The sequence below is a fragment of the Bombyx mori genome, chromosome 4 (genome assembly GCF_030269925.1).
Source record: "Bombyx mori chromosome 4, ASM3026992v2".
Classification (NCBI taxonomy): domain Eukaryota; kingdom Metazoa; phylum Arthropoda; class Insecta; order Lepidoptera; family Bombycidae; genus Bombyx; species Bombyx mori.
Window position 1 is genome coordinate 6,270,227 of NC_085110.1, and position 25,749 is coordinate 6,295,975.

The 25,749-nt window shown below is 34.3% G+C and overlaps 1 protein-coding gene across 1 annotated transcript; it reads left to right on the forward strand.

The window, feature by feature from the left end:
* The first annotated feature begins 385 nt into the window (after positions 1-385).
* On the forward strand, positions 386-25,384 carry LOC101745874 (venom dipeptidyl peptidase 4). Its single transcript, XM_004929177.4, has 13 exons — positions 386-583; positions 9,413-9,566; positions 10,677-10,768; positions 12,585-12,662; positions 18,191-18,243; positions 19,336-19,526; positions 19,976-20,145; positions 20,259-20,903; positions 21,126-21,351; positions 21,838-21,988; positions 22,753-22,913; positions 23,454-23,659; positions 25,157-25,384. Exons 1-13 carry the CDS (start codon positions 581-583, stop codon positions 25,247-25,249), a joined length of 2,223 nt encoding a protein of 740 aa, XP_004929234.1. The 5' UTR covers positions 386-580; the 3' UTR covers positions 25,250-25,384.
* Positions 25,385-25,749: the final 365 nt, after the last annotated feature.

Here is a 25,749-nt window from a genome sequence, read left to right on the forward strand (position 1 = left end):
TAGTATAGATTCAGTTTAATTGTAAGCTTGAACAGTGACACAGCCAAATGACACTCTACATTAGAAATAAGTTGTTGAATTTTATGTTTTTTTTCAACTCATGTTTCATTATTTAAATAAATGATAAATATTTACAATATGTATAATGATTTGCCTTATCAACGCGATAATTCTATTATAAGTTTAACTATGTTAAGTATATACGCGTTACCAAATAATTTAATAGGAATTCGCAGGGATACTTGTAGTTACTGTTTAGTTCAGGATTTACGTTTGGACCTAGTTTTGTAAATGGAGCTCGCCTCCTTGGTCCTCGGAACAAAGCATCCGCATTCCTGCCTTTCTAGAGGATATACGTATGCCTTTTGTAAATATAAACCGGTTTTCGCGAGGGTTGTCTTTCGACAGTTGTGTTGAGCTGTTGGACGTTTGTATACCAGTCGCCGACGGCCCTGCTTACCGTGTGCACGTTACGAGACGACAGTCCGCCGAACTCGGTCGTGTGATGTTGATTGGACCACTTTACTTTCATTGAGGATCGCCTTCTTGCTTCCTGTGTTTCGTACTACGAACTAGGAATATGGTGAGTGATGTGATTGTGGTAATTTTTTTGTTGTTGTTGTTGTTGTAAATATTTAGTGCTTTGAATCGAATTTATCATTAAAATTGAGTTTTACAATATTTTGAGTTGTACTGTATTAATATTAACAGTGTTTTTGTTATTTAATTCAATTGATTTTTAAATTAAATAGGTGGGTAATTTGTTTCATAGTGAAGATTTACGACTGTTGTGGTAATGTTTATGAAATTTGAGATTTGAAAATTCATTTTCCAATTAATTTTTGAGGTATATTGAGATAAAAACAATATTGACGACCATTACGAAAGATAAATTAGATAAACAATTGTGTTCTAGTTTACTTGACCTCGGCTTGAGATTTAACAGTTTACCGTTACGTATTCAAGTGTCGTATGTGTTGAAAACAATAAGAATTTTACAATTGGATTTTTTTTTCGTAAACGCATCTGAACAAAATTTTTTTTTCTCATATTTATGCCGATTATTACTTAACGATTAGAACAGAGTCATGGTGGAATTAATTCACGAAATAAACTTTCTTTTCGGTTTGAGTATTATCGATATTCGAAGTAAATGACTCTATTAAGCCTTTTGTTTCTCGAGATAATAGCTCAATCGTATGAATAAATGCGACATTATATCATAACAAGTGTAACTGGCTCTAGATTCCCGAAAATCTTGGAAAATACTTTTTTAAATTTTTTTATTACCCTTATAGGCAGACGAGCATACGGCCCACCTGATGGTCAGTGGTTACCGTCGCCCATTGACTTCAGCAATGCCAGGGCAGAGCCAAGCCACTGTCTACCGTTTAATACTCTCCACAAGCCTCTTTTAAAGAAATACATGTCATAGCGCTCACTACCAATTCTTACGTTCCAGTGTTGCACGATATGAATATTAACACCAACTAGGAATCTTACCAGTAACAATTTATCACAACAGAATCAACAAGGCGTTTGCTTTACAGTGACCCCCATATTTTTAATGTTTATAAATGGAACTAAAGGACAGGTAATGATGCTTTTAACTGGTGGTACGATAACATAAACAGATGACGACAAGAAAACTTTTTACTGGTGGTAGGACCTCTTGTTAGTCCGCACGGGTAGGTACCACCGCCCTGCCTATTTCTGCCGTGAAGCAGTAATGCGTTTCAGTTTGAAGGGTAGGGCAGCCGTTGTAACTATACTGAGATCTCAGAACTTGTATCTCAAGGTGGGTGGCGCATTTACGTTGTAGATGTCCATGGGCTCCAGTAACCACTTAACACCAGGTGGGCTGTGAGCTCGTCCACCCATCTAAGCAATAAAATAAAAAAAAACTAATAGTTTTAATACAAGCGCTAATTCAATTAAAAACAGCTGACGCGTGAAGTCGACGGCCGAGCACAAACGCGCGGCATTGCGTGCGTTTGTAGAGGTGTGGGAGTGAGTGAGATCGTCTATTCCAAAGATTTCTGCATTTGACATGGTCCATGGAGTATTATTAGCTTATTTTAATTTTTATGGATTTAAATCCGTAATATCCGTATCCGTAGACTAGGTCACGTCCCTATAGAGCAGCCTTTCCCAAAGTGGGCGATAACGCCCCCTTGTGGGCGCTGGAGGACCCAAGGGGGGCGGTAAGAGACCCAGAAAAAAATGAGGGCGTTCTGTAGAGGCCGGGGAGGCGATTTGTAATTTCATCTAGGAGGACTCTTAGACACCGACTGAGCTCTCGCTCTAGTGGTTCTTAAGTATGTGGAAAAATGGGGGCGTTAAAAAATAATTTATTCTTAAAGTGGGCAGTAGACATAATAAGTTTGGGAACCGTTGCTATAGAGGCTATAAACGCTACGACACTAATAAGGTCTTAAGACATTAGAACTCAGTTGTATTTTATGAAGACTGTTCGGAGCCTTTCGAACCACGTCCAGATACGCACCAGGACTAGAATGGTGGTACCTACTCGTGTTCGACAATACGGCTTACCGCCAAAGTAATGAACCGCTACTATACGAATACAATTACAACGATAAGTTTATATGTTTGTGTAAGCCAAGCATATATACTGTCAATAATCTATACTACTGTTCTGAAATTATAATTTTGTTACTATTTGTTACTCATCCAATAACAAAAAAAAATTCTGAACATATTAGAATGAAATTTCACACAACTCCTTGGATTAATACACAACGCTTTATAAAATGGTTAGTGGCGTGACCTGGGCAACGACGGAACTACAATGTTAGCTGGTTTGTGGAACTTATCAACTCATCTTCAAATTGACTGCTAGTTTGTTCACTACATAGAAAGCAGTTTTTTATTCCGGGAAACGTGTTTTAGTTTTTCTGAATAAATTCGAAACAAAATTGAAACCACGAGGCATAATAATAAAATAAGCATTAGAATAATAGAATAAACATTCCACAGGTTAGGACTTTCTTTTTTTATTGATTCTAGAAACACACAATTAGTACCTACATCCAGACCACTAATATCTTAAGATCTCTGATCTAGAATTTACCTCTGACCAACAGTACAGTTTTTCCTATATGTAAAGGGTCACTGTTTCGGGAGGCAATATAATTTTCCTATCTCTAAGAGTACGAATCCACAACATTAATTTATTGGGAAATATTTTTTTTTAGTAATATCAAACTATGAATTTCATTGCGTGTTATTTGATAATAGTGCCAATACTTTAACAACTAGCTTAGGAAAATATTTTCAAGACTATCAAATAAGAATCGGAAGTAAATGTGCCAAGCTAAAATTACAATTTTACCCTTCTTTTTGATAACACGGAACAATACGGAAACTTTTTATATTAATGAAAATATTTTGTGTTACTACACTAAATGTCATAAGTCGTTCTGATACTGCAACTTAAAATAAATACAAGATTATCGAGTAATACAATAGACAGAACGTATGTAATCAAATCAGTTATATGTGTTTATATGAAATTTTTATGTGTACAATTGTAAATGTGTATGTGTTGTGCTCTTTGTTTTACTGCGTTTGACATTGCTATGAGTACCTACCGATGACAATAAATATGGTTGGATACGTGAGCGACATTAATTCATTTTAAACTGCATACAGGCGTGTGTTTGTGCATTTTTATTTACAAACAGAACATTATTCACTTAGCATGTGAAAATGTATCTATATATTAATACGTGAAGCAAACACTTTGTATTCCTTTTTACGAAAATTGCGCGGACCGAGGAGTATGAAATTTTCCACACTTATAGAGAATATAGAGAAGAAGTGCACAATGCTAATATCTTTTTAAAATAATGCATAAAATATACATAAAATCAATAAAGAAAACATTACACACACTACATACCATGTATTTGACGCACACACGCATGCATACTACCTATATTTATTGTCAAACTTTTGTTCTTGACGTCTGTCAAATTGAGATTAAATATTGTTTGTCTTTGTTAATATTTTTTATAGTGTAGTCTTGGCGAAATTTGTGATTATTTAAGCATAAAATACAATCACAATAGTGTACAAACTTACAATTCTAATTAACTATAGTCGAATTTCGACTACTGCGGGACCTCTAGTATTATTTATTATTTGAACATTATTGAAAATATTAACCAAGATATTGATGACATACATGACAGAATCAACTGAAACACCACTAAAATTTTTCAATCACTTTCTTTTTAGTTAAATACCTTTTAAATGGTAGGTATATAAACAAAAACTACTGAAGTAAATTCAATTGTTGATAGTCAAATGTCAAATTTGTGATAAAATATATGTAGTTGAAAAAGTATGTTTTCAATTATTAATTAAACTAGCATTGTCTTCATGCATTACGAGTATTCTTTAAGTGAATTAAAGGGGATTGCCAACTCTCCATAGTGTGCTAGGCCCAAGGTGGACATCAAATATTATTATAAAAATGTACTGATTCAAATTCTTAAATGTATTGGATATCTAAAAAATATATTGAAATTGACGCCACTATTATAAAAAATATAATAAAAATAAAAACTCGTTTTGAGGTTAATTTTCTATATAAATAAGTGTCGGATTGTGAGATACTTCAAGAACTTTCCTTTTCTTAATGTTTAAGATGTTCCTAATGTATTTTTATATAATAGGGTATAAAAACACACTTAATTCTTTAAATATCTATATTTTCTTCATCTTCATACACAATTAGTATCATCTAAAAATAGCAAAGGAGAGCATATACACGGTTTTAAATCTCGGTCAGGGTAAAACCACAATTCACACAATGTTTTTTAGTCGTAGTATGAAACGTTATTGATAAAAGTAAAATAAATCGAAGAAAAATCAAAACACATCCATTTTGTACGCAAGCACAACACCACAAGCAGCAAGCGAAGTATCAGTCAGTCAGATTAAATTCAGTGTTGTCAGTATAAAGAAAAATAATTACATGAAATTCATATATCGATTATTTTTTTAAATAAGCGATAATTGATTTATATCTTAATCTTTTTTTTACGAGTACACATTATTTTTTATGTTTTTGTTTTAGTTGTACATATTTAAATAACAATACTAGTAAAGTTGCTTAGATGGGTGGGCGAGCTCACAGCCACCCTGGTGTTGCTAAGTGGTTACTCGAGCCCACATACATCTACAACGTAAATGCGCCACCCACCTTGAGGCCTTGAGATATAAGTTCTAAGGTCCCAAGTATAGTTACAAGTTAAAGTCCAATGGGTATGTCTTCGATGTTATTTTATGTGCATAAAATCCATTAAAATCGTTTGATTAATGATAATACTTAAAATGATTTATTTATATGTTTTATTTATATACTCAAAATATTTACTTCATACGTAAAAGGATTTGAAGCTGGCAATATTTTTCCCGCAAAAATAAAAATCCTTGTTTTTTCAATAGAGTTACTTTTTTTAAACTACTTATTGTAAACTATAGTGGCGCTTATTTGCAAGAAAGTAAATGCATATTTATTTATGACAAAATTAATGCACTAAGTATTTTTTCTATAATCTATTGTCCGCTTTGGGCCTAAAATGGGCCATCCCCTTTACGTTGTATGATTTCTAACTGAAAGAACTAATGTAGGTACCTACCGATCAACTTAGTACTATTCAATTTCTATAGGATCTGCTTGCTGCTGACTCTGCTTACAGGATGAAAGTATATTTGAAATTATTTTTTTAAATTTGAATTTTTTATTTTTATTTTATTTAAAGTATTTAGCAAGCGCTATGATGTGTCCTTCTTCAACCGAAAGTTTGGAGAGTACTCAGCCGTAGGCAGCGACCTTACTGTGCCCCTGGCATTGCTGACGTCCATGAGCTATGGTAATCAATCCAAACATCGGATGGGCTGGTTGCATGCTTGCCTACTAAGGCGATGAACAAACTTCAGTACTACAGATTTCAGTACTTATTTTTATTCACATCTACGACTCGTTAAAACCTAAGATAGCTAAATATTAAAAAATATAAGGATTAAAATTAGTATGAATTCATCATGAGCCTGTATCTCTCCACTGCTGGATGTAGGCCTCTCTCATAGTCCGCCGCAATGAACGATACTTCGCCTTCCGCGTCCAATCTTTCCCAGCATATCACCGCAAGTCATCCGTCCACCGGGCAGGGAGACGCCCAATGCTGCTCTTACCTCGATACGTGGTCTCTAGTCCAGAACGAGTCTGCTTCATCGGCCATCAGTTCTGCGACACGTATGTCCGGACCTTTGCCACTTCAGCTTGCTAATCTTTAGGGCTATGTCGGTTACTTTGGTTATTTGACGGATTTTCTCATTTCTGATTCGATCCACAAAGAAACTCTGAGCTTACCCTTTTCCATAACACGCTGAGCGACTTTGTACTTACAGACCAGACCTACAGTCAATGTCCACTTCAGTCTACTGTCCACTGTCAGTTTGAATTACGATGAAGAGTAAACATTATTTTAGTCTACCTTAAAAATTATTAATTATTTATTTTTATTTTTTTCAATAATAAAATATATTTTTATTTAATTATATTTTTTGATTGAATACTCGTATATTTAATTTAATAATAAGTGTGGTCTTCATAATAAAGTTTTTTTGATTGATTGATTGATTGATTCAGTTTTCTCAAAATATATTTAAAAAACTATTAATGTATCAAAGGCAAACAGATCTAGGAAAGATAACCAAACAACAAATATTAGTTTAAATGTATTCATATCTATTAAGTTTTAGTTTTTAATGCTAGATTTTACATAAGTTTAAAAAATCATTGTACTAAGAGATCTGAATAAAAGGCTATATTATTATTATTATTATTATAATAATGTATCAAAACGGATATGTTAAATTGAAATATTCTTTTGAGTTACTCTGTCGACACAGCTGCGGGGGCTTCTGTGTTATGTGTTCAAAGCGACTAGTTCGCAAAGTTAATAAAATTATTTTAACGATTATTTTAAAACGGTCGGCAACAGAATGCATCGTATTCACAACAAAAGGTGAATGAATTTTAAAAGGTTTTTTTTATTGCTTAGATGAGTGGACGAGCTCACGGCTTGGTTTTAAGTGGTTACCGGAGCCCATAGACATCTACAACGTAAATGCCGCCACCCACCTTGAGATATAAGTTCTAAGGTGAGACCTTAGAACGTATAGTTACAACGGCTGCCCTGACAGACAGACAGACAGACAAGAGTTCTAAGGTCTCAGCTTTAACAGTACAACGGCTGCCCCACCCTTCAGACCGAAACGCATTACTGCTTCACGGCAGATATAGGCAGGGTGGTGGTACCTACCCGTGCGGATTCTCAAGACGTCCTACCATGAGTAAAAATCGTTGATATATGTTTTCTTATATGGTTATATGGTTAGATTTTAACTGACGAACGTACTTGTGTTTCGTAACACGTGCTTGAGTAGTTTCGTGCGAGCGAATGTACTGTTTTATTAACAAAACGCTAAAACAGTCTGCGTTCCTCTGTCTCATAAGGATTGAGCCTTGAGCAATTTACTTTTACTTTTTAAACATAAATAATTTTCAATAACACCGACATGTTAGTTCGTTGTAGAATGATTGGTACTGAACTACTTACTGAGTTATAGTTATGAGATAATAACATAGGACATAAACATAATATGTAGCTGCTTGATTCCGCATTGATGCAGTTTTTTGTGCATTAATTGTCAGGTGAATGGCACGAGATTTGAACTATGTAGTTGATATGAAATTATTTCGTTATTTGTTTATTAAAAACTAAATTGTGTATATTTATAACAACTATAATGCAGATATTAATTAAAAAATCCGATATGGTTTATACAGATATAAAAAAATCTAACCTCAGATATATTTTTGGTGTAATTAAAAAAGTAAACAACTTGGAAATTTAATTTGGAGCATCGCTGCATTATATTATAGTATTACAGTATTTTCCAATTTATAGTATTTTTTGTATTTTGTATTTGATTACAAGGAAACCTTCCTCTAACAACGAATAAACAGTTGAGTGACAGATAAACCGCAGCGCAATGAAAAAAAATCCTTTTTATTGTCTACTAGGATTTATTGGGAGTATGCATATATAGGTATCACTGTTCTATTCTACCACATCGAAATAATATATAATTTCATACAGAGAGGCAAAGACATTTGTTGATAAAGAATTCGACTTCATGTCACCTATTCCACCTTATAACAGAAGGGCATTAGAAAGTCGCCTCACTTAAACCAAGAAGAAACTACACAAATATACATATGTATTTGTAATGTAAATGGACAGAGTTCGGAATGAATACATTGGGGGGAGCTTTAAAGTCACATCGATCACAGACAAAATGACGGAAAATCGCCTTAGATGGTATGGCCATATCATGAGACGGGACGAAGATCATGTGGTGAAGGTCGCATTGCGCTCGCCAGAACAAAATAAAGGTAGAGGCTGCCCGCTATGGACCTGGTGGTCAAACATCGAAAGAGACCTTAAGAAAGCCCAATTGCCAAAACCGACAACCCAGGACAGCCTGGCGCCGTAGAGTGAGGAGACCCGACCCCAGATAACGGGAAAAGGGACGGATAGTAGTAGTAGTATTTGTGGTGTACATGGGTTACAAGTTGTAGGTTAATTCTTCTTCTCTTTAATCGTTTCACTCTAGACAGAGTGGTCATGATCGTTACATAGTATTGGAGAGGGCAAATTTAATCCGGCTTACGATGTCCCGCTATCTCTTCCAGATCGAGGACATTCTGTCGAGCTCATTAAGGGAACTTCTACAGTAGTCTTAATTTGATCGGTTCATCGCATGAGAGATATCACACAAGGTCATGTGCCCTTCACCCATTCTTTAACGACGAGACTATATACTGATAATCGTTGAGAAGCTTGCCTCTATTACCTAAGAGTGATTCGTTTTTGTCAACGTGATTATTTCAAGTTAAAAATTGATAGACTATAGGATTTTGTAATTTGTTACTAAAAAAGCTGCTGACAGTTGTTAACGATTGACTTCCACGGTGAAGGAATAACATCGTGTAATAAAAGTGAAACCCGCAAAATTATAATTTGCGTAATTACTGGTGGTAGGACCTCTTGTGAGTCTGCGCGGGTAGGTACCACCGCCCTGCCTATTTCTGCCGTGAAGCAGTAATGCGTTTCGGTTTGAAGGGTGGGGTAGCCGTTGTAACTATACTGAGATCTTAGAACTTATATCTCAAGGTGGGTGGCGCATTTACGTTGTAGATGTCCATGGGCTCCAGTAACCACTTAACATCAGGTGGGCTGTGAGCTCGTCCACCCAACTAAGCAATAAAAAAAAAAGTTTCTTACTGTTTTAATTCAGTATTTCTTTTCAGGCAATGGAGCAAGCTGTCTTTCTGCTCATGGGTTTGATATGCCACACGCAATCGTCGGCATATATTCAGGGGCAAAAAATATTTTCATTAGAAGAAATAGTACCTCTGATGGCCGAGTTTTATCCTGAAAGAATGTCCGTGCAATGGATATCAGGTTAGTGGAATTTATGATTTTAATTATTAGTACATGAATTTTGTATCAATTAGGATACTTGGATATTGTGGTGTAACACTGAAATGTGAACGCTTTCTACTGCTTCAAAACATGACAGCGTTTTGCTAACTTGATGTCCACATTCTTCAGTACGTAGTAGTATTGTAATAGAGTAGTGATGATTGTTATCATACCGGTGTAATGATGGATACGCATTTGCATTAGACTACTAAGGACCACGACTCTGGAGTTAGGCTAATTATTATTTTATAATTTTTCAGAACTAGACAATCTTTTAAAATACAATAACTGCTGGTTTTCTGGAACTTATCAGCATTAATTTAACAGGGGGCTACGTTACTTAGTTAGAATTGAGGTTAATGTCTGTTTTTATTGCGGATTAAATATCAGATGCAACAGTTTTCTAATGTTCAAATTCCGAGTCGGTCTCTCCGGATGTTCATACACTTTATCGTATCGCATAAAATGCATTACTGGCACGCATTATTCGCCCACGCATCAGAGTATACACGTGTATACGTGTACAACGTACACGCAATCCGATGCAAAACGGCACGAATTCTCACATAGCTTACTTTTATGATTTGTTTGTTCTTTTTATTTGCCTTATTGATTCATTTTTCACTTTCTGTTCACCGTTTTATATTATTAAATAAATATATTAATTATAAAATAATATATATAATATTATTAAATAATATATTAATAATAAATTAATATTCACACTGTGTTTTTTCTACGGAACCCAATAAACGACGGTCAGCGTTTTGCTGCAAAAAAGTCCTTTATTCTTGTAGTCCTTGTAGCTCTTGTAGTAAAAATATCCTATTTATTATTACGATATTGCTTATGTAACATTTTCACGAATAATTCAATGTATATCTTGTAACGACGTAATTTAAATTTTATGTCCGTTACAATGCGTTAAATGGTTATTAATTATGAAAATTACTTCAATTTAAAATTAAATTTTTTTCGAACTTTGAACCAGATACACGAGCCTTTGAATTCTTTATTTTCAAGGCATACGCTTAGCTGCTACAAACTTATGCAACACCATTGTTACTGTTTGTATTGTTGCGTTTTCAGATACAACGTATATATACAAAGATCCTGGTGGGATAAAGAAATACGACGCCTCCACGGATAAAGTCGTCACGATTCTCAATGAAATCGAATTGGTAACTATTATTTTACCGGTATTTTTTAGTGATTCGCTACATATTATAGTATACTATTGTAACATATTTGCATACTATGTAGTATGCTTCTTTAATTAAATAAAAACAGATGCAATACAAATATTTTAATAATATTGATAATTTGTTAAAATTTTAAAGCAATAATAAATATATTTAAACACTAAATATTATGTTAGTAAAAATGAAATGGTATATAAGTTTGGTAAGAAAAATAATTAGCAAACCCCATAGGTTATATACCATGAATATCGCCATCTGCCAAAAGATATGATTTCGACGTCTCAATTGTATATCTGTCCTATCCATCAGACCGAAACGAATGATTGCTTCGACAGAAATAAGCAAAGTGGTAATAAGCATAGTGACATCACCTATACGACAGTACCGAAATTATAAACGAAGCATAGCTTTTAAGTTACAATAGCTAAGTTGCTAGCAACATTGTAGTCGAGAAAAGCTTTGATAGGTACATGGGAGTTTTATTAAAAAGCTTACTTGTAACTGTAAAGACCACGTCCGTGTTCATACTTATTAAGCATTGTATTAGGAAGAAAAATTTACGGCTCGCCCAACGTTAAATGTGTGTCGCTTATAGACATGAGTTCGATTTTTAAATACTATTGCAGACGGATTATCCATCCTTCAAAATAGGCAAACATTAATGGCAACATATAATTTAAATTTAGATAAATTTAATTCCCCTTGTTTAAGAGTGAACTCTAAAGACTTTAAATAAATAATAGTTTCAAATAATTTTGTTTACGTTGGTTCACGTTTTATTGCTACAATAGACAATGTTGATAGTGGGTCACGTTTTGATTTTACGACTACAAATCCCTTGACACAAGCGAAATGCAGAAACATATGCTTCTAAATCTTGGGGACCAATTGAATTTATGATTGCGAATAATGAAACGTTCGTGGCTATAAGCAAGATACTGAAGATAGATAATACATGTTTTTGGGGTGGTAGCGAATAGCCGAATACCACCAAGCCAAGAACAGTGGCCACAGTCGTACCATACTACACTACACCTACCAAGCTTCATCTCTGCACTCCCCTAAGGTAGACTGTTAGAGAATGCCTATGGCATTAAGTCCGCCTTTATACTTTCTAGTATAAGAAGTTATAAATAAATAAATAAAATAAACTAATGTAAAGCCCCATCACTCGTGACCGCCGGATCCCCGCACTGACTGAACTCAAATAGAGTCAAGGAATTGAGAATTCAATCACCCAGCGGGACTTCGTACCAGTTGTCGTTAACGTATCGACTGTGGTTCGATTGGAGTAAGCAAAATATATAAGTAATTATGTATGTAACATGTTCCCCGCAACTTGAACTCTGGGCAATAGAAAATTCTTATGCTTCCCGATAGCGTTGTCGGGATTACGGATATTCTCTTAACAATAAGTAGGCTGCGAGTTCATCTCCTCATTTATCATTTTAAAAAATAATACATTTTGTATATAAGCTAATTCGGTTGGTAAAACTATGAATACATTTCAATATTAAATTATCTATGATTTGATTGTGCATATTTATGAATGAAATATATTTTATACACTTTCGATTTCATGTTAAGATCATGTTCACCCTTTCTATTCCGTAATTTAGAATACCTACCTGGTTTAGCGGTTGTTTTAATTCTTTACCAATAGGTATAAAGTGTGATAAATACGTTTTAAAGTATAAGAAACTGTAGGTCGTCTAGTTGGGAGTTAATTTTCGCTAATAAAATATTTTAAGCACAGTATGACGTTTGTTTACCTTTTAAATATGCGTGTTCACAGTATAATTTGAGCAATTATACGCTGTCTACGTTTTCTGAAGACGGAAAATACGTGCTGCTAACGAAAAATAGAAGAAAGGTGAGTGAATATTTTATTACATTTCAGGCTTTTCTAATTGAGTTCGTGGTTTTGAAATGGAGACATTAAAATGCGATTCTTTACTCAATAACACTAAAAACATCATATGTTTGGAAAATTACGATTTTTACTAGTAATTTTTGCATTATATTGAAAATCAGCTAATCGCGTGGAATCTACACGCGTGTTTTTGCTCACAGAAAGCTAAGCTGTACCACTATTCGCATTTTCGTTATTTCAATATGTTCATACTTTGTGACGGTGAAATGCGACGAAGGGCTCGGCGAGTAAATTAACCCACAGACATAGCCCACTGAGTTTCTCGCCGGATCTTCTCAGTGGGTCGGGCTTCCGATCCGGTGGTAGATTCTGCGAAGCACTGCCCTTGTTAGGGCTAATGTTAGCAAATTCTCTCAGGTTGAGTTCGTGAGCTCACAGGTTACTGGCGTTTTATTTGCGTTACATTACGTACGGTGCAAAAAAACGGGTCGAGGATATTTTTTGCATGCGATTCATTCGGGTTTTAATTTCACTCATCAGTATTAACTGTCTTTGTTATCGACCTGTTATAACCGGCGAATACCGGTTATTTTTTAATATTATTTTTAGTACCACAATTAAACCTTATTTTGTATTTACAATACTTTTCGTTAATTAAAATGATATTTGTGAGCGACAAACATATTATTATACGAGTCTGTATATATTCTTCTCAGTCGTGTCACTCTTGACAGAGTGGTCGTGATCGTCATGTAGTGTTGGAAGGGGCAGACTTGATGCGTCTCACGATGTCGTGCCATCTCTCCCTGCTCGATGCCATTCTACTGCACTCATTTAGAGGACCTCCCACTGCAGTTTTAATTTGGTTGGTCAACCGCATTGGTGGCCTCCCGCGCGGTCTTGTACCATCAACGCTTCCCTGTACAACGAGGCGTTCTATGGACCGGCCATCTCGTCGCGAAACGTGTCCGAAGAAATTCACCATTCGAGACTGTACTATACCAAATAGACGCTGCTTGATGCCGAGTTCCTGAAGTATCGAGACATGTATATATTATGAAGGCAGTATTGGAATTCCAGATATGTCAAATCCCTTTTCGTCATTACCACTAACTATGTCTTTATCCTGGTTTAAGTAAGATCACCATTGAAGCCCCAAGCGCATTCTGATGAATATCTTAGACGCTATTAGTTTGTTAATTATGATTTGGTAGTGGATGCATTCGCGAAGCTGTCAGCCTTCCTTTGAATGCTATCGGTCAGTTGTTAGCAAATGCAGTTAAGCCTTTGATTTTGTCCACCGGTCCTAGTGAAACTAGAAATGCCTTCGAGGCAGCAGAAATCTCTCCATTCATAATAAAATTACATTAGTAGTGCCCTCTCATTTGTAGCGATAAATCTAGAAAGTTCGTTTTTTAATATTATTATAATATTATCACCTTTTTGATCGTTTGAATTTAAATGTGCGAAATGGGAACACATTCATACTTTCACGAACTATTGAATGACAGAAAGTACTTTATGGAGCTTTGAGGAGTCTTCCAGCGAACTTTGAAAAATAATTGAATATGCAATTTCGAAAAGGGCACATGTCCCATATTTTGTCAAATACGTTTTTTCATATACATGTAGTTTTGAGGCTTACCTACACCCATTTTATAATAATTCCAGTAATTTTCAATTGCTAATTAATACTAAAATACTATATCTCAAAAGTTAATATTTTAAATTTTACACTGCCTTAGAAAATAATCAGTTTTTTTCATTTCCTGAACATTTTACATTTTTAGAGATGTTCCCTTTTCGAAATTGCATATTCAATCATGATAAGTAGTTTTTTTGGTAGCCTAGATTTTTCTATGCCACTAAAACAAATTTTTATTACGTCGATAGAATAATAATAATACCATTACTATTCAACGGGATCTTTTGACGCGCGCACTTATCCGCCTTTTAATATTATTGATTCAGTCAAACGTTCTACTACAAGACAATGAATAAAAAAATCACACAATGTTTAATTTGAAGGTTCCTACTGATTGAATAAGGAAGTGCGTGCGTAAAGCCTACATGTCTAACAAGAATAAATTGAGTGTTCAATCCTATTAAATGTCACATGTTATTGAGAGCACGTTCGTAGGTAGTGAGTAGCAACCGTCCACAAAATCAAGGTTCACTTAGTTTCGATTGCAAGTAAATTGCTTGTTGTAATAAATTTAGAAAAAAAAGTTTGTAGAAGAATAATGTGCAGTGTCAGATTTCATTATTTCTAATATTCCAAAATAAAATAAGACACTTCATAAATAACTTCACGCGAAGGTCACGAGTATTGAAGTTATTTTATCCTTCAGTTCCTTTCTCGGGCTGTCGGTATAGAGTTAGCTTCGAAAGGGTTCGTCTGCGTCTGGTTCAACGACCTGAAGCTTTATCGAATTTTGCGAACACCTTTGGAGCTTAATTAAGTTTAAATGAGTTTTTTAAAAACCATTGCCATAACTTGGTTTTTTCATTAAAATTAAATCTTAATAATTTGCAAACTTTTCTTTGTTTATACGAGACTTCGTTTTTTTAAATACTTTCATTAAAAGGATTAATATATGCAATAAATTTAATTTAAAAATAGTATACGTTATAATCTATGTTTTTTCCTGAATAGAACCTATATTCTGTATCCGTTTTTAATTTGTAATGATTTGTGATTTGTTTGTTATCTTAAACCACCAGTTTGAAGTTTTCGATATATGTACATATTTAACGATGATACACAATTTTTCAGTGCAAAAAAAAAAACGTAATTTTGACATTTCTACTCAGATATCGCTAACCATGAACTTTCGAATACATAAAAATATTGGAAGCAGAGTATTTTATATTTTTTTTATGTAGGATTGAAATATTTTCATTTGGAATTTTAGTAACTTTTACTTATGTAGATTAAGGCCTGATTTATTGGATTCGATAAGTACATTTTGATTAGAATTCAATATATATATTTTTTTAAATATGTAAACTAGTTATAATGAATTTATAATACATTAAATTATTTAATATATTGTTTCCCTCGATCAGAATGATTAAACAGTGTGTAAGATTTGATTTTCGCTTTTCTGTAGACCACAGATAATTAGAAAATTGCTATCCGTTCTTGTTGCATTCTTTCTTCCTATTAAGCACCCTTTCCCGCTACTTTAGTTATTTTCATAGCACACCTATTTCATTCTCACACGAGTGAGTCGAATCTCCTCGATACTCTCACCCGAGACGGTTATCTAAAAATATAAATTGTTTTTTTTTTTAAATCATACCACCGGGAGGACAATAAGAAAACGAAAAAAAATTGTAATAAATTTTTTTATATGTAGGTAATTTAAACGTATAATTTTTTTATTTTATTTCTACGAATGTTGCACTCATAAGTAAAAGACATCGCATTAATCATTTTTACGTACACATACTTTGTCTAATTACATATAAGATCGAAGTCTCTATTGATTGTATAACCGCTGAAATTCTGATCCATTCTTTAAAAACGTTGTAATGTGTGATTATTGAAATTGAAAAATGTGATATTGCGTATGTTGTTGCTAAATCTAAATAGATAGATAAATTTATATAGATAGATTTATATTAGACGAATTTTAAAAGTATTATAAGATTTATATTCTTATTGGTATGCTTTTTTGATTTCAAATTGATTTAATGTTCATGTTCAGCCAAGTATGCAAAGCGAGGAGGATCGTTTCACTGGATCCAGTCTATTAATGACGATATTTGCATCATAAGTTTATAAGTATTGTGGAAAATCATTAGCTCAAGGTGCATTATGCAAGAATTATAATGCACAAGTCTAGTTTACCTTCACTAATATATGCCCGAAATTTACATGTTATATCATAGAAATTGTATTGTAGGATACGTCAGTGTAAAATGCTGAACAATGCTTACTACAATGCTTACTATAAAGTCAATGATTATCTAGAAGATTGCACAAAGTGGGAATGAGTTGCTCGCTCCGGGTATTTCAATATTGTAAAATTGTTATGTTATAATTACTTATTGTAAAAATGATTATTTAAAAAATCGAATATTAAAAAAAAAAGACATGCCCACTGAGTTTCTTGCCAATTCTTCTCAGGACGGAGGCTAATTCTTGTGAATTGGCGGTAGTTCTTTTGACGTTCAACAAGTATGTACTTTCATTTATGTTGAATAAAACTTTTTTGATTTGATTTGATTTGAATGTATATGTTACGGTAAATGTACACTCTTAGGAAATGTAAACTTTTACCGGTAAATAAAACGATATGGTCATTGTGAATTCAATGTACATTTCCCTACTTTGAAATTGTAAATGTTAGTTGACTGCACATTACCCAAACGATGAGGCAAATGTGCACATTTACCGGAAAATGTATACATTTGCCGCAATATCTTCTTTTACCGAACATATACACATGTAACAGTTGTATGGTGTATTCTCAGAGTGCATGACGAATTTAACATATTCGTGTTATCGCTTAAACTTTATCGTTTCAATAATTTGTGTTTCTATTGAAAGAAATATTTCATATTTCAATACACGTCTGTTTCACTGTAACGATTGCTTTGATTGGTGTTTATTTTCATAAAATAGCACCTAGTAGATATCTAGGGATTTGACTGGGGTTAAAGCTGGAATATTCGTAAATGAAATCGAACGTAGTTACATTTTGGATTATTGAAAAAATAAACTAAGTTTATAAGTTTCAAAATTACAAGTTTGTTATGCAAGTTTTCTTCGTAGTACCATTGTGCCCATTTCTGGCACGACATAATATTGTGTTCCAGCTATGGTCTAAGAAAATATCTACTTATAAGAAAATATGTGTATCATGAGCGGTCTTAAATATTCTTTTTTAATTTTGACAGATTTTTTTGAAATTGCGATGAATATTTTTTTTATTTAATTTAGAAACCTCATAGTACTTCGTTCGAATTGTAAATCTAAATTGAATAATATCATAAAGGAATTGGTGGGTGTATCGATGTCAGGTAGTTGGGGCAATTCAATTTAGCCAATTTATATTGCGCTGTGGACTCTGCTCGATCCGTGTCCATGACCCTGCGTTGGCTTCAGTTTTGTTTTAGGGCACGCGGGGGCCTCTCGACCTAAGATACGTTTAAGTAGAAAAATAATGGAGGTAAAAATCTGTATCCGAACTACAACGAATGATTATTTCGCGGCCAATATGTACAGAATAGTAGTGCTATTAAATTAAACTCATAGTTAATCCTCAACCCTATCTAATCTGTTTAGGTCTTTTGAATTTATTTCCATTCTTAATGGTCTGGTTATTCTGATGCCGTGTCGCACAATTGATAACAAATTGAAAGATATATACAAGTCTGGTTTGCCGAGACGCATTTTTGTGAATAAAATTATTAAGAATATAGAACAAGCAGTTTGAAAAACAATAGTTTTAGTTTTTCAGAAAAGTCTTTGTTTCGATAGACGGTACAAAAGTTGTAATAGTCGTTTTCTCTTACAGATATACAGATATTCATTCCTTGCGGAGTATTCCGTGCTAGATATTGAAAAGAGGTAAGTAACTTTACTGGTTTTGTTTAAAAAAATACTCTTTGGTGTAGCGATGAAGGGGTTGACTCTTACTTTGGCGATTGTCGTTTTGTACGTAAGAGGCGAGTTTTTTTTTTCATTTTTTTTTTAATAATCGAGGTAGGCAAGGCGAGTAGATGAGGTAACGACATGCTTCACATCAAGCCGGTATTCCTTATTTGGTCCTTAGCGCGAACGCCACGGACCTTGAGTGATTGTGTCCTAATGGAATTGGCATCAAACCCTTCAAACCTGCAATATCTATTGCATTTCATGCGGAATGTATGCATTTGGCGAAACGGCTTGGTGCACACGTATATAGTCGTCGTCGCCTAAAAGATAATATGCCCGGTACATTCGTATCAATTGATGCTACTGTTCTGGTGCTCGTACCCCGCACAGTTATTAATTTTTCTAATATAATACATACTTAACAAATGCTCACGATTTACCTTCACGGTCGTGTAATAATCAATAACATTGTGTAATAATATCAAACCGGCAAAAATAATAATTTGCGTAATTACTGGTAGGGCGTCCTGAGAGCTCATACGCATTTTTCTATTCTTTTTTTCTTGCTTATATGGTTGGACGAGCTCACAGTCTACCTCGTGTTAAGTGGTTACTGGAGCCCATAGACATCTACAACATAAATGCGCCACCCACCTTGAGATATAAGTTCTAAGGTCTCAAGTATAGTTACAACAGTTGCCCCACCCTTCAAACCGAAACGCATTACTGCTTCACAGCAGAAATAGGCAGGCAAGCATTATCTTGCTGTACCATCCTGCCTATTTCTGCCGTGAAGCAGCGCGTGTACAGTGAACCGCGTTTCGGTTTGAAGGGTGTTATATTGTAATAGCTTACAGTGGAAAACACTGAGACCTTAGAACTTATGGTGGGTCGTGAGCTAGTCCACACATGTATGCAATAAAAAATGTCCTCATAGATATATTATTATGTGTTTATAAGATAGAAATAAGTGCACAGTTAAACAAAAGAATGATCTTTATGAATGAATGTTGGGCAAAGTAGAAGTGGCTTGCTAATTTAAAACCGACCCTATTACTTTCACAGATTAATCTACAAGCTAAGCGATTATCCGCTACAAGTCGTGGTTTGGGGTATTGGGAAATCTGTAGCTTACGTTCAAGATAACAATGTATACTACGTACCTGACATTACCCAAGCAGATTATGTTGGTGTCCTCACCACAGGAGGAGTGCCCGGCGAAGTATATTTCGGTGCTACTGACTGGATTTACGAAGGTTGATATGATAATTTAATTAATTAGTATAAACTGGATGTAAAACCTGTTTAAATTAGACGGAGAAGCGGGTTAAATAACTATTATATTAAAGATTAAATAATATACATAGTTAACAGTTTTCAATTTTTTGCAAGTAACAAGTAAAGAATATTTTATCTTTGGTTTCATATCGAATAAATTTAGTTTTCAAATTGAAATAAAATAAACAAAGACGATTAAATAATATGAAAAACTCATCTTTAAAGAAAATTTTATCTTTGGTTTCTTATTGAATAAATTTAGTTTTCAAATTGAAATAAAATAAACAAAGACGATTAAATAATACGAAAAACTCATGTCTAAAGAAAATTTTATCTTTGGTTTCTTATTGAATAAATTTAATTTTCAAATAGAAATAAAATAAACAAAGGTGATTAAGTAATGCGAAAATCATTGTTTGATTTTCAGAGGAGATATTTAATGCAGCAGAAGCATTATGGTTTTCTCCGGGAGGTACTTACCTCGCTGTTGCTTCCTTCAATGATACTAACGTTGAATCGGCCGTATTCCCTTATTACGGAGATCCTGGCAACATAAACAACCAGTACCCACAAATGGTGCAGTTTAAATATCCTAAGGTTGGTAAATTCAATAAAGCAATAATCACTTTGCGTTTGTTTGAAATAAATTCTCTAATTTGTATTCTTTTTTACTTCTGTATTATGAGGTTCATTATTATTTTTATTGTCAGGTAGGTCGGACAAATCCGAGAGTGGGTTTACGCGTCTACAAACTGGACGAGCCCAATAGTGAGCCTTGGAGTATACCTGCACCGGTCGATGTGATTGGACTCGACAACATCCTCGGTCGTGTAAACTGGGCTTCAGACCAAAATCTAATTGTTCTCTGGCTGAACAGACGACAAAGTATTAGTATCCTGATCAATTGTGACTTGCAAAAAGACAAATGTAGCATAGTGAAAGAACACACGGAACCAAACGGTTGGATCGACATTAACGACCCAATTTTCGACAAAACTGGAACTAAAATGGTGGAGATACAGCCTTTGTATCATGCTGAACGTCGTTTCCCGCACGCCGCAAGGGTCGATTTCAATACTTTAACAACTGAAGATCTGAGTCCCGGTAACTCTACGGTTTTGGAAATTGTTGGCTGGAATCAAGATACCAATACAGTGTATTACATAGTAGCTCCTGGAAATTTACCATGGCTAAGGCAAATATGGGCAACTTCCGGCGGTGTGGTTAGATGTATCTCGTGCAAAGAACCGACTTGTAGGCACGTGTCGGCCATGTTTTCACCGGGAGCCAACTACGCCATAGTAACGTGTAGCGCCTGCAACATCCCTCCTAAAATATACCTGTATGATGCCAAGGTAGATTTTTGATATTATTAGCTATCAACTTTTTATTTAGTTATGAATAAAGGTTAGATTAATATTATGAGTTCGTGATTTAAGATGAAAATACCACTCTTGCCTTTGTATTTGATTGGTTGGACATGACCCATAAGGATATTTTGTGTGATACTTTTGAAATTGTAAATGAACAGTTAATCGATATTCATGTTTGACTAACTAATGTTGTTTATGTTCCAGAAAGAGACATTCAAATTGATAAAAGACAACAAAAAACTCATTGATACCCTACAAATGTACCAACTACCTCTTACCCATTTCATCGCAATGTCAATAGGAAACGAAGTGAATGCAAACGTGAAACTCATTCTTCCAGCTGGGATAAAGCAAGGAGAACAGTATGCAATGGTGGTTAGAGTGTACGCTGGTCCCGGGACAACCCGAGTTCGCGATAACTACGATCTAGGTAAACTACTCACAGAAATAACTTGGAAATTAGAGACTTAGTCGTCGTAGCCTACAACAAATGTTAACCAAAAAATGTTAACGATTCAACTTCCACGGTGAAGGAACAGCATCGGTGTAATAAAAATAAAAAATAAAACCCGCAAAATTATAATTTGCATACTTACTGGTGGTAGGACCTCTTGTGAGTTCGCACGGGTAGGTACCACCACCCTGCCTATTTCTGCCGTGAATCAGTAAAAAAAAATTGATAATGCGCAGATGATCCATTAGCTCAGTATACTTAATTTTAGTAACATCATAAAACTTGAAATTAATGTTGAACATTTTTAAATCTCTATTGGCCATCTTTCTTTCATCCTTCTTATATGTGCCGTCGAGACGATCATGCATTTCAATCGCAATTGACACTTCAAAACTGAGTGATAGATGTCTGGGCCTGTGCATTTGATGTCTGATAATGATCGTACTGATTTAATATTTTCAGAATATTACAACTCGTACCTGGCTACAAACAGGAGTATAATAGTGGCCTCGATCGACGTACGAGGTTCAGGAGTGATGGGCGTGGAAGCCATGCATGCAGTCAACAGGGCTTTGGGAACTGTCGAAATATCCGATACTTTGGATACAATCAAGTACGTGAATAAATTAGTTGGATTATTCTATATACAGCAAAAGCTCTTTATTCGCGCTTTCTTCGTTCGCGTTTCCACTAAACGCGGATTAAAAAAATGCTGCTTAATTCCTATGTTCGTGGTTAAAGATTTCTTTATTCGTGGATCCAATCGATACATCGGTATATACACATTGATAAAAGGATTCCAATATGTAGGAATCTAACCGAATAACCTTTGTAAACGTGCTTTTCCATATTAACGATTTCTATATTCGCGGCATATTAACGGAACGTATATCCCGCGAATAAAGAGCTTTACGGTATTTCACATTTGGAATAGGTTTTGGATCCTGAGGCTTAGATACTTTATGGATTATTTTATGTCAAGATATTTTGTGGTGATACGGTGAAATGTGAGACTGTGATTCCTATGTTTGTGATTTCGCATACGATTACTGATATCAATACACGTTATAAACTAAATGTTTTGGGTTCCTTGAATACTTGAGTTTCCGATGCTACTAATAAACAAGTTTACGTTTATATGCATTTCTTACGATTTTAAAAACACAAATATCCTTATCACGACACTTTATAGTTTATCGATCATAAAAAAATTTACATATAAAATTGCTAGGAAGTTTTATTATACTTTATACTCATATATGGAATCTACGTCATGATGAAGATGGAGGAATTGTTTAAAATGTCCCGTCATTACCTTTTTATCATCGCACCACACGCCCTTTAAAGATATTGATGTTAATTAATGCAATGTTACAGGAGCTTAACTAGTTTGTATTCTTTCATCGACCCTGACCGGATAGGAGTGTGGGGCTGGAGTTACGGTGGCTATGCCACCACAATGATGTTGATTCAGGATCAGCGGAACATTGTGAAATGTGGGGCCGCTGTCGCCCCCGTTACCTCATGGCTCTATTACGGTGAATACATTTTTACAATCTAGGTGCTTGTTGTACGCCTTTACCAGTCCGCTTGTTTTCTACATATATACACTTCGAAGGTCAGTGAAGAAATACACTGAAAGTATCATCCTCATTTAACGATCGCGATAAAGAGGAAGAAAAACTTAGGTGACCGGCACTGACATAGAACACCTTATCAGCTCTTTATTCCGGTTTTTTTTTTAAATATGGAAGTGAGTTTTATCTTTTGGCCAACAGTAAAACCTTTTTGGATTTGTGAGTTCGGTTTTAGAGTATTAATTAGAGTATTATTATTTGATAATTTTTAATCAAATTAAATTAATTGGAGTTATCAATTAAATCAAATTTAGTTGGAATTTGAGGAATAGCTAATTCGATTATTTTAAAAAATTGGGTACTCATACAATGTTCTCTACGAGTCGTAAATGATTAAAAAACAGTTTACGGTTTCATTTCACGTTTAATATTTGTTTGAACACAAATGACGAAATTTTTTAAAAAATGATTGAAATAATTACGATATCTTATATTTTTTAGATTCAATATACACGGAACGTTATATGGATACGCCTCAAGCGAACCCTTTGGGCTACGAACGATCTGACCTAACTAATCTAGCTGAAGGATTGCGAGGACGCAAATATTTGCTGGTTCACGGGAGCGGTGACGACAATGTGCATTACCAGCACAGCATGCAACTCGCCAAGCGATTGCAGCATAGCGATATTGCCTTCGAGCAAATGGTAAGTAAGACTTTTGACAGTTTTGGACATAGCATCATATTAGAAGTCTTTTGACTGCCTAGAAATGGCTTGTGAAGTCCTTAGTTACCACAATGTAAATGCCGTCACTCGCCATGAGACATGAGGTCGGAGTATACCATTTTATTGTTTATATTAGTCCTACTCTTCAAACTGAAACGTTTTCGACGGCTTTGCTTCTGAAATAGATACGGGGATAAATACGGGGCGCACCTTCAATATGCCAGATATTGGTGTCGATACGTTACGGGACAAACTTTGAATTGGTCCAATATTGGTATCAGTAGTAATTAGAAATGGCGCTACATTTTGCAGTATGCGTTGAGATCTCATTGTGTCACATCTAATTTAGTTGTGTATTTTATCTTACGTTCTAATTGGATGGTGTTATTATGATATGCACATTGAAATAAAAACAAGTCAAAATTATAAAATGAAATTTCAAACGGCCGCCTCTTGTTAAAATATAGCAAAGTTTTTTAAATATTCATTCAATTCAGTCATTCAATGTAGTTGTTTCATTACAACAAAACGCTGTAATGAAACAATTGCATTAGAATCTTTGAAAATACTCGAGTTTTATAGCTCTAATAACGAATTACATTATTATAATATTTAAAAAAACAAAACAAGTTCGATACGTGGATACATTATTTACCGTTATCATATAAAATAAAGCCAAATTCTAGGCTTTATTCCCATAAATAGACCACTGTTTTTTTTGCGTATTAACAAGAATTGAAAATGAGCTTTGCAATATCGACATTTTATTGCGTGAAACTAGTCGAACGATTTAGAAAGCCGCAGATGACCAAGAAAAATGTCCGTATCGTTTGACGTAATTTTTCACGTTGAATAGCAATCGTTTCGATAGATCCGACCGCAGTCTGAAGGAAATTTAGTCATAAATAACTTTATTGGAACTCTCTCGAGTGACCTATAAGAATGTCGACACTGTAAATTGTTCAGTCATTTATTCTGTGCGACCGATTCATTTTGTTATGAAGCCGCTCAATCCTATTCAGATATTTGGAGGGAGATGTCGATTTTGAAGTTGTTTTTAAATATAAACATGAAAATAACAGTTCAAAAATATATTATAATTGGTTATTAGATTTTATTTCCTACCTATTTGTTGGTAGCGTCAGACGTTGTTCCATACATATCTGTCTAGTATTAAGATTCATTCAGGCACGGAATATTACTTATTATCTTGCCTTGTAAGAACGAGTAGACATTTTTGAAACACAAGGCTATATAAATATTTAAGTACGTTAAAAAAATGACTCTTTTCATAAATTTAAATTTTGCGTTATCTATATTTGGCTTTTTTGTTTGATAAGGTTGCTCACTAGTCTAGACAATCATATTGCGATACCATTGAGATGTAAACTAGTATTATACCTACATAATCACTTAAAATAAAATAAAAATATATCGTCACAGTTGAACTATACTTACGAATTTTCTCTTTAACAGAGCTATACGGACGAGAATCATTCCTTGATGGGAGTGAGTCGACATTTCTACCACACGTTGGATCGCTTCTGGTCAGAGTGCTTCAAATTATAATGTTAGCTTAATACGAATAGTATTTTATGTGTGTTGTGAACGTTTGTGAAGTCTTAGCTTAAATTGTATCATAGTGTATCTAAATTGATTGTGAACAAGTCGATGTTAACGTAATAAATTGCTATTTATATTCTTGTTTGTCGTTTTATTTTTTTCATTGGATAGCCTGTTACGGTGGATAAAGCTATTTTTAAAAAGGCTTTTAGGGCACAATTCGATAAAATGAGGATTCGTAACAAAAGCGGTCTCGATTTCTTTTATATTTCGCCGATAAAGAAAAAAGTAACGCATTTGATTTTAAAAAATAATTATCTAATAAGCTACTAACAGAGAGTATCGCTAGTGTGGGTTTAATTATGAACTAGATGATGACCGAGCTTCGCTCGATTATTTTTTTTGATAACGCCATCTTGTTGTGTCTTTAAAGCGATTAGTTGCCCTCAATTAAGAAAAATAGTATTATTATTCGCCAATAGATGTCGGGGAGAGTTGATTATTGA

Coding starts and splice junctions, on each gene's coding strand:
- LOC101745874 (XM_004929177.4), top strand. Junction 10,769..12,584: donor TTCTCAATGAAATCGAATTG/GTAACTATTATT, acceptor GCGTGTTCACAG/TATAATTTGAGCAATTATAC. Junction 21,352..21,837: donor TCGCGATAACTACGATCTAG/GTAAACTACTCA, acceptor TAATATTTTCAG/AATATTACAACTCGTACCTG.